The sequence below is a fragment of the Pterocles gutturalis genome, unplaced genomic scaffold (assembly GCF_000699245.1).
Source record: "Pterocles gutturalis isolate BGI_N339 unplaced genomic scaffold, ASM69924v1 scaffold9509, whole genome shotgun sequence".
In the NCBI taxonomy this organism is placed as follows: Eukaryota; Metazoa; Chordata; class Aves; order Pterocliformes; family Pteroclidae; genus Pterocles; species Pterocles gutturalis.
Window position 1 is genome coordinate 1 of NW_010133195.1, and position 8,697 is coordinate 8,697.

Sequence of the window (8,697 nt, forward strand, 5' to 3'; positions counted from 1 at the left end):
GGGGGTTAAACTGGGACTGTAAACGGTGCGACAGGAACACAAACTGGGAGGGAAGAGGAACCCCACTTCTGTCACCCCAGGAGGAAGAGCGACACGCGCAGAGGACACAGGGTTCTCACCAGCGGACGCCTTTGGGTGCCCCCAGCCCCAGAGCGACACACACCCGCCAGCGCCATCCTCATGGGGCAGAGACCCTCCGCCAGGGATCTGCTGGACCCACGGCTCTTGGTGACACCACGCCGGGACGCACAGCCCATGGCCCCGCCGGCTCCCTCTCCACTGCCACGGAGCCCATCTCCCAGCCCGGCTGCCGAGCCCCCGTCCGGGCGGTGAATCGCGGAACAGCTGTAAGGAGGGGAGGGGAAGAGAAAGACAAGGGAAAAGGGGGTCACTTCTTCCCCGACGGAGCAAAACCTGTTCAAGCACGACGCAAGGCTACTTGGCACCCAGGCAGCTCCCAAAGCACCGGCTGTATTTTGCAGAAGCCGGGAATTCTCCCAGGCTGTCCCGCGGGACAGAGGAGACTCCCCTGTGCTCTGCCAAGGAACCAGGCTCAGCCCTCGCGCTTCACATCAGGGCACGACAACCACAGAACTGTCACAGCTTCAGAACTGTCACAGCTTGACTCTGACAACGCACCACGCATCCCTCTGCCGCAGCATCCGTCCCTCCTGCGCCTCTCCGCTGCACATCCATCCCTCATGCACCTCTCCACCACGGCTCCTGCACCTCTCCATTGCAGCATCCGTCCCTCCTGCGCCTCTCCACTGCACATCCATCCTTCCCGTGCCTCTCCGCCACTCCCACCAGCGATGGCTCTGGATTCAGTTACTGGCTTTTATCCCCTGCAAACCCCTCCCAATATATGCATCTCTAGATACATATATAGATATAGATTTCCATATGCAAGTACCTATATCTATATACATATATTTATTTTATACGTATATATTTTCATTTATGCTTTTAATGAAGTGCTGTGCTTTCAACTGCTGCCTTCCTCCGCAGGGATCTGCTCCTGCGCACGCTTTTCAGTCCGAGGAACGAGCGCTGGGCGCTCTCGGCCGCGAGCAGCACACGGAATTCATCGGGATCGTGCAGATGTCCCAGCCTGGCCGCCGGCTCTCCGCTGCCGCTCATCCCCACCGCGGTCCGACCCACGGACGGTGCTACTGCGGGTTCTTCAAGATGCGCCCGTGTCTGAAGTCGTAGACGTGACGACAGAGGAAAACCAGCTCGGGGTCTGTGTCCTCGGGCACCTTGCGGTGCAGAGGGGTGGAGTACTCTTCCGAGGGAGGAACCATAATGGTTTTCCTGCCTGGGATCCCTTCGACGCGACGCTTTGCCAAGGCACAAAATCTGCAAGGCAACGACACCGGCAGAGTTAGCACGGGCTCGTTTCAGCTCCCAGGGCTTGTGTCCGTCCCTCTCGCTGGAAGCCACCACGCGGCTGCCCTGGGGGTGGCAGGGGAAGGAGAACGGAGCTTTGCTCAAGGACCTGAAGCAGCAATTGCTTTTGATCCCGCCCCGAGCTGCAGGAACAGAACGGTTTCTATTTCCATGCTGGTGGATGCTGTACAGGACGAAGGATGACTGCAATTAACCCACCTTGCTTTTATTGCTTTGGCCTCGTTTTTTTGTTAATTAGCCCCAGAAAAGGCTCATGCATCAGGCTGCTGTTTAGGCAAACAAAGAATTCAGGATGCCTTCAGGGAATGTCTCTCAAAGGTGACCTTACCCATGACAGCACAAAAAAATTCCTGCCAAGAGCTGTTCCAGAGGAGTGCGCTGCTAGAAAGGAACGGGGCTGCTGGGACCCAAAGCAGGGCAGGGGGTTGTTTCTTTGGGTTTTTGGTTGGTTTGTTTGGGGTTTTCGTGGGGGTGGGGTTTTTTTTGAGTTTTCAAAAGAAAGCACAATTCAGCTTACACAGAGTGTGTAAACCAGTTTGTTTTCAGAAATGCAAACAGCCGAGCCGCGGGGCAGGAGCAGGAGGACTCAGCAGAGTGCATTAGGGCTGGAACACCCCTCTGCGGTAAGACTGCACCGCCCAGGGCATGCACCCCGCAAAACCCCAGGGATTTCAAGCCCTGTTTTGCATCATGGATTTGTGTCCCCACTCAGCCCCTGTTTTCATTCTGCCCTGCGCACCCGTCCGTCACAGGACGCCAGTCTGGAACACGGATGCTGGGAGGTCCCAATCCAACCAGCAGGAGCTGAGCAGCCAGCCCCTCGGCCACTGCTGGGAGCGACGCTGCTGCCAGGGCGCCCGGCCCCGCGGGCACACACGGGGAATGCACCAACCCCGCCAGCAGCCCACCAGGAGCCGTTTGGGCTGGCCAGGGCTCCTGTGTGCCAGCAGGGAGACACACACGGGGCGATCTCCTGCCTTGCTTGGGTTTTAGCACCCAGTTCGGGGTTTCCCTGCACTGTGCTGCACTGATGTCCGCATGCGGCACGGAATCGATCTGGCGTGGGGGAGGCACTCACAGACCTGGCACCAAAAGCCTATGCAGAGTGTAACTGCTCCAGCTCCAGCCAGACCAGTCTGAGAGCTGAGACAGCTCTGCTGGGTGATGGGGGAGTGGAAGGAGGGACAGGAGCTGGGGACAGAGGCAGGGCTGGCGAGGAGCAGCGAGGGACGAGCTCCACCTACCTGCAGTACTCTGCAAAGGTCAGCACGTAGCACTTCTCCTCTATGCAGGCAACGCTGTTCTCGTCCTGGTGCCGGGATGCGAAGATCTCATTCTGCAAGAGAGGGAAGGGAGAGGTCACCCGGCTGGCCAGGAGCCCAGGGAGGGAGGGACAGCTCCACACCTGCACCCGTCACCTTCGGGGGGTCTATCAAAGCCTGCTCGGAGCAGACACTCGTTAAAGCCGGGATCTCACACAATCCAGACACCCTCCGGGTGGGTTGGGACCCATTCAGAGTGTGCACCAGGGCTTTAGCCAGCAATACGTGAGCAGAGCATTAAGGGTTCTCCCATCGTTTCCCAGTGCCTGGCACACTTTGTGAGGCCAAGTGTCCAAACCCCCCACGTCCTGCCAGTGTTATAAAAGCCCTTTGGCAGCACGGCGGCTCCCAGCCACCCCACTCAGCCTCCTCTTCCTCCTGGGGATGATGGACAGCTTGTGGCAGCCGCTGAGCAGCATCCCAGCAGATGAGCTTTGTGATGCTGCACTGGAAAAAAAATAAAAGCAGCACTTTGAGAGCACCGCTGTGATGCCTGGGAATGACGATGGGGCAGGTAAGAGAGGGAGGAAGGCTGAGTCCATCGGGGAGGTACTGCAGAGGCTCCAAAAGAGGAAACCCCGGCAAGAGATGCCTCTGCTCCAGCTTATCCAAGATGTGAGCTGGTGCTCAGCCTCCTCGGGGAAGGAGCCTTCAGACCGCATCCGGAACAGCCCCTGAGCAAAGCTCCTGCAGGCAGGGGGTTGGAGCACTCCCCAGCTCCAAGGGATGCTCTTCGTTCATTGTCCCTTTGCCCTGCTGGAAACCCTTCAGTTCATTTGTACAGCTACGAACTGAAACAGAGGTTGAACAGCACTCTGCTGGCTTTACTTCTACGCTCTGACACACGACCAGTCCTTCTAATCCATCCCTGCATCAAAGCTGGAGGAGCCCCTTCTTCTCCAGCCCCTCCTCACCCCAGTTCCATACAAAGCCTGCTCTAGCGAGGGACGCAGCAGTGGCCGCCTTCCCCAGGGTAACAGGGGAAACTCGGATCTGAAGCAGGCAGGAGGCGAGATACGGAGCCATCTGAAAGCCTTTCAGGTGTGGCGAGAGGAGCACGGATGATCCCTGGGGGTGAGGATGCTCTGCACAGGTCTGTAAGCGCTACCCGCAGGCGCTACTCGCAGCCCCGAGCAGGGAGGCTGGAGGGCAAGGCTCAGAGGGTCCCCGTCTGGGGACGTGCTTACGAGGGAAAGTGAAAATGCCCCACCTCGCTTCCGCACGTTGGGGTTTTGGGCTACACCTGAAATCAAAACGATCTGAGTCATCTTTGGCAAGCCCAGCCCAGCTGCTCAGCCCAAACGGCACGCTCTCGTTTCAGGTCTGGTGTAATTAAGCAGGTGTGCAAAAAACTGGCTGCGTTCCTCCCGGCCAGACTGCTGGTGCTCTCTCTATGCTAAAATGCAACTGGATGAAGCCAGGCTTCATTGACGGGCCAGAAAGCTACAGGTGCCTCGCTTCTGTGCCCCGCTGTCAGGCAGGTACTGCTCCCCAGCTGCTCCCAGCCCTTCCTCCCCTGGATTTAAACTCTCTCTACGCTAAAATGCAACTGGATGGAGCCAGGCTTCATTGACGGACCAGAAAGCTATAGGTTTTGGTTTAGAAACTCCTCTGTGCCCCGCTGTCAGGCAGGTACTGCTCCCCAGCTGCTCCCAGCCCTTCCTCCCCTGGATTTAAAAAAAATAAAGGAAAAAGGCATCCAGTATTTTGGTGGGTTGAAACCAGCAGTAAATTCTGCATTCCCAGTTTAAAACCAGCTTGTTCTGCCACCCAACACAAGCCCATGCAAAGCAGAGTGAGGCGTGAAGTCATCATGATTCACACGTTTTTCCTTTTACAGCACAAACTCTATTATACCAACACAACATCCTCCAGCCAGGCTGTAATTCTCCTAAACCTATACAGGGGAAGGACGACGCACCCACGATTCTGCACAAAACAAACAAGTTTCTGGAGTTAAGCAGCAGATTAAGGGATTTAGGACAAAGAGGCAGCACGTGGTGCAGGTACCTCAGTTTCCCGCAGCGAGCTCCGCGTTTCGGGGTGGATTAGAATGCCCTGCCTGGAAACACGGACATGGGGCGCGTTTTGGGGACACGGTTTAGTGGGTTAGGTGGTGTGGGCTGACGGCTGGACTTGAGGTCTTTTCCAGCCTTAATGATTCTACGATTCAACTCACTCGTCCTTACTCACAAGGCAGCAGTCAACACCACTGTTCACTTAATTTTCTCAGATTAAAGGGAGAAACGCTAAAAGTTAACAGAGGCGGCCCCGCAAAGACCACAGCAGCTTCTGTTCCAGCCCAGAGCTTCTCCACGTGACAATAAAGTGGGGAGAAGCCCAGGTGCAGGACACGGCCACCCAACACATCTGGCAGCAGCTGCATCGCAGCCAAGAGACAGCTCCGCTTCACTCAAACCAGCAGCTCAGCCCCCGGCGTTCGAGGCCACCCGGGAACGCAGGGAGATACCCGGGCGGGTCCCCTCTTCCCGCAGGAACGCGGACACGCCGGGACGCCCTCGCCCCGGGTTTGGTGCTCACCTGGTGCATGCTGGGGTTGCGGCCGCCCTGCGTGTGCTCTGGGCGGTAATACCACAGCAGGCTCATCATCAGCTCCCCTGCAAGAACAATTATTAAAATACATCAAGCTTCAGTTTTCTCGTAGTGTTTCCCTGCTAACATCCACCTTCCTCCTCCTGCTCCATCCCTCCCACTCCCCCCCAGCGCTGACGCAGAGGCAGCTGTGCCCTGATCAGTATTTCATGCTGGACGAGGTGCCCTTTGGTGACAGTGAGGAGCTGCGTGAATCCGTCACGCTGCTACTCCATCACACCTGCACCCCTTCTGCTTGGGCTACAAAGGGGTCAGCTAGGCACACACACATAAAAACCAAAACCCCCCCACAAAAAACCCCAAAATCAAACATTTCCACCTGAAGGAAGCATCCCTTTGTCCCCCAGGCTGGAACGATGCTCAGCCAAAGCTGGGTACTCTCAGGATGGGCTGAGATGGGCTCACCACACCTTCATCACTTCTTTTACTCGTGGCCTTTTTTCCCCTGGTTTTGTGCAAGCCCTGGACTTTACACTTGGCACAGCCTCCTCAGCTCTACCGCTGCTCAGCCACAGGACCCCAACACCAAACCCACAGCATCCCACCCGTCACCACCTCCGCTCCAGTCCCACCACCAGCGCCCGCGGGGAAGCCCATGCTCCGCTCCAGCGCCCAGCCCGGCTGCTGGGCACAGCGCTGGGGTCAGCAGCAGCCTGAGATCTCTGTTCCAGGGAAATAAGAAAGGAGATCATTGCTAAGACGGGTGCTTGGCAGATATTATGTGCTTTCACAACCGGGAAGATGTTGATTACCAGTCCCAGGTGATTAGAGAGCATTTCAGTTCCTGGAACAACCTGAACGAAAGCCACGGAGCCGATCTCTTCCTCTCCATCGCCCGCTCGGGCAGCAGAACACCCCCAGCAGCCTGCGGCCATCCCCAGCTCCATCCCTGCCCCGGTTCCAGCTGCCCTCACCTGCTCGGCACAGAGGCAGCACGTCCTTTCCGCACAGTACCTGTTTTGGGGTCTTCCCACAGCGCCGATATCTTTGCCACGTAGGGCATGGATTTCTTCCGGGGTCCCGATTTCAAGAGGACAGTGTCTCGTACCCGGATGATCTCCCCGTCTCTCTCCACAGCCTGGTAGCTCTTGCGAACAGCCGGCTCCGGTTCATTCTGCACCATGAGAAAAAATAACCCAACCTGAGTGTACAGGCACAGCTCGCTTATCGTCTGCGCCCCCAGCCCAAGACCCTTCTGGTCGTGCCGTGAATTACAGCCCAGCCTCAGCCTGCCCAGAGCCAAGTGTGCCCGCTCCAGGAGATGTCACGCAGCGTAAGAGCACTCGTGGCGTCTCTATTTCCACCAGGCTGGTTATAAAAGCAAAGAGCAGGTCAAACCAATCACTTTTTCTACGGGTGGGGTGTTCATAGGTAAAGGCAGCTCCCCGAGGGACGGCACCCCAGTGCTCAGCCAACACAGCAAAACCCAACAACTTCTCCTGCGGAGCGCTGGCAGCAAGGAGCAGCTCAGCAGCGGGACAGCAGGTCCCACCAAAGCACCGATTTCTGACATTAACACCCTGGCTTCAAACTGAAAACCAACTGCAAGCAGAACCCTTCAGAAACATCACCGGTGGCTGGGTGTCTCCTTCGGACTCAAAGGCCCAGAGAAGGAGGCACACTCGGAACGCTATCTATCCCCTTCTCCAGTACAAACGTTGGAAGAAAACAAACAAAACTTGGCATCTGTCAGACAAACAGGGCAGGGAGTGGTGGGGCGGCCACGCACAAAGCTTTCCATAACCGCAGTGCTAACGTCTCCTTTGCACTCCCTGGCGTTGCAAAATGATCACTTTTTGCACTGGGAACTAGGAGATTTGATTTTTCTGCTCTCGGCCTCCCCGGGCTCTGTCCCCGCCGAGCCTCGCAGCCAACACCTACTGCATGCACTCCAGCGCCTCGTCCCACCTCCCCAGGAGCACGGGGCTCCAGATTCCAAGCCCACCGCCCTTATGCTTTAACAACCCGCAGGATGACGCCTCTCCCCCAGCTGCACTGCGGCTGATCCCAGTTTCCAGCAGGAAACCTCCCGTATCGCAGGAGCCCGTCTCTGCCCCTGATCACACCACCCGGGGAAGCGCAGACATCCCTCAAGGAGTGACTGGCCAGGGCACCTTGGAAGGGGCAAGAGGGGGGACATCGGAAGCCAGAAAAATCCCACCCAGGAGCCAGGATACTGCCTCAGTCCTCTGGGAGATCCCTGCTGGGCTGCAGACCCCGTCAGCGAGAACACCCTTCTGAGAGCTGCCCTTACGCAACCGCCCCTCCTAACGAGGCCAAACCTCCCCCACCTCCTCAAACAGGTTTGCCCCAACCCGGGAGGAAGGAGCTGGAGGACGATCTCTCCGTAGGACGGACTCACGCGTGCAGGAGGTGCCGCCCTTGCAAAAGCCGGCGCCAGGAGCATCCATCATCATGGCATTTCAGCTGATGCCAGCACAGGAGCAGCAGGTTTGCCTTCACAAACAGCCCATCACGCCGGGCGAGGCAGAAAAACAAAAGCAAGAGCAGCTCGGCCCCAAAGCCCAGCCCAGAGGCACGATCTGCTTGGGCAAGAGGTTCTGCACGGCAGCTCGTGACCGACCGAGCAAGACCCAGGACGCTCAGGAGCCTTCCTGACCCGCATCCCCTGGAGAGGCACAAAGGGTAGAGCCGTGCACGCACCAGACCCAGCGCTCCGCCGACACCTACCACCACGTAGACGGCCTTCTCGCAGGCCGTGCCCACCGGGATCCAGCCGTTGGTGGCTCTCCGCCGGCTGATGCGCTGCTGCTTCGGGTGGGAATGGCCTCCCGCCGCCTTGCTGTCCGAGGCGTGCAGACAGCCCGGAGTATTTCGGAGCCCGGACTTGGAGCCGCTGGGAGGCTTGGAGCTCTGCGGACACTCCCGGGCCATGGTCTGAGGGTCAGAGTTGGGGGTCTGCAGGTGAGGAACGGGCTCTGCAGCTGGTGGCACGCTGGGGACAGGGCATCCTGAGAGGGGGTGGGCAGGCGACGCAAAAAATCGACGCGGGGTGCCCGGCCGCCGGGATGGTGAGGTTCAGCTGGTCCAGAGACTTGCAGCCTTCTAACGGGAGGGAAGAAGAGAGGCACGTATCTCACTGACATGTAAGATGACCACACAATCAGGACTGTCCCAAACCCCCACTGCTTCCCCTCACAATTCCCTTTATTGCATTACAGCAGTAAACACTCTTCCCGTTGTAATTTCATTTTGCACTGTCACTGGAAAAAAGCAAAGCTCGTCCTAAGCCTGCGATGCTCGAACACGCTGCTGCGATGACACCGCAGCACGGCAGACCCGTCTGAAATCCCCCAAGTCACGCCAGCCAGCGATGCACACGCGGCTGGCC

The 8,697-nt window shown here is 57.9% G+C and overlaps 1 protein-coding gene across 1 annotated transcript; it reads right to left on the reverse strand.

The window, feature by feature from the left end:
* Positions 1-916: 916 nt before the first annotated feature.
* Positions 917-8,411, reverse strand: LOC104467377 (bromo adjacent homology domain-containing 1 protein-like; the record flags this gene model as incomplete). Its single annotated transcript, XM_010081135.1, is given in 6 exon segments — positions 917-1,359; positions 2,655-2,746; positions 5,274-5,350; positions 6,300-6,459; positions 8,037-8,342; positions 8,344-8,411. Coding segments are annotated over 6 exon segments (893 nt in total), but the record flags the coding sequence as incomplete, so codon positions are not given.
* Positions 8,412-8,697: the final 286 nt, after the last annotated feature.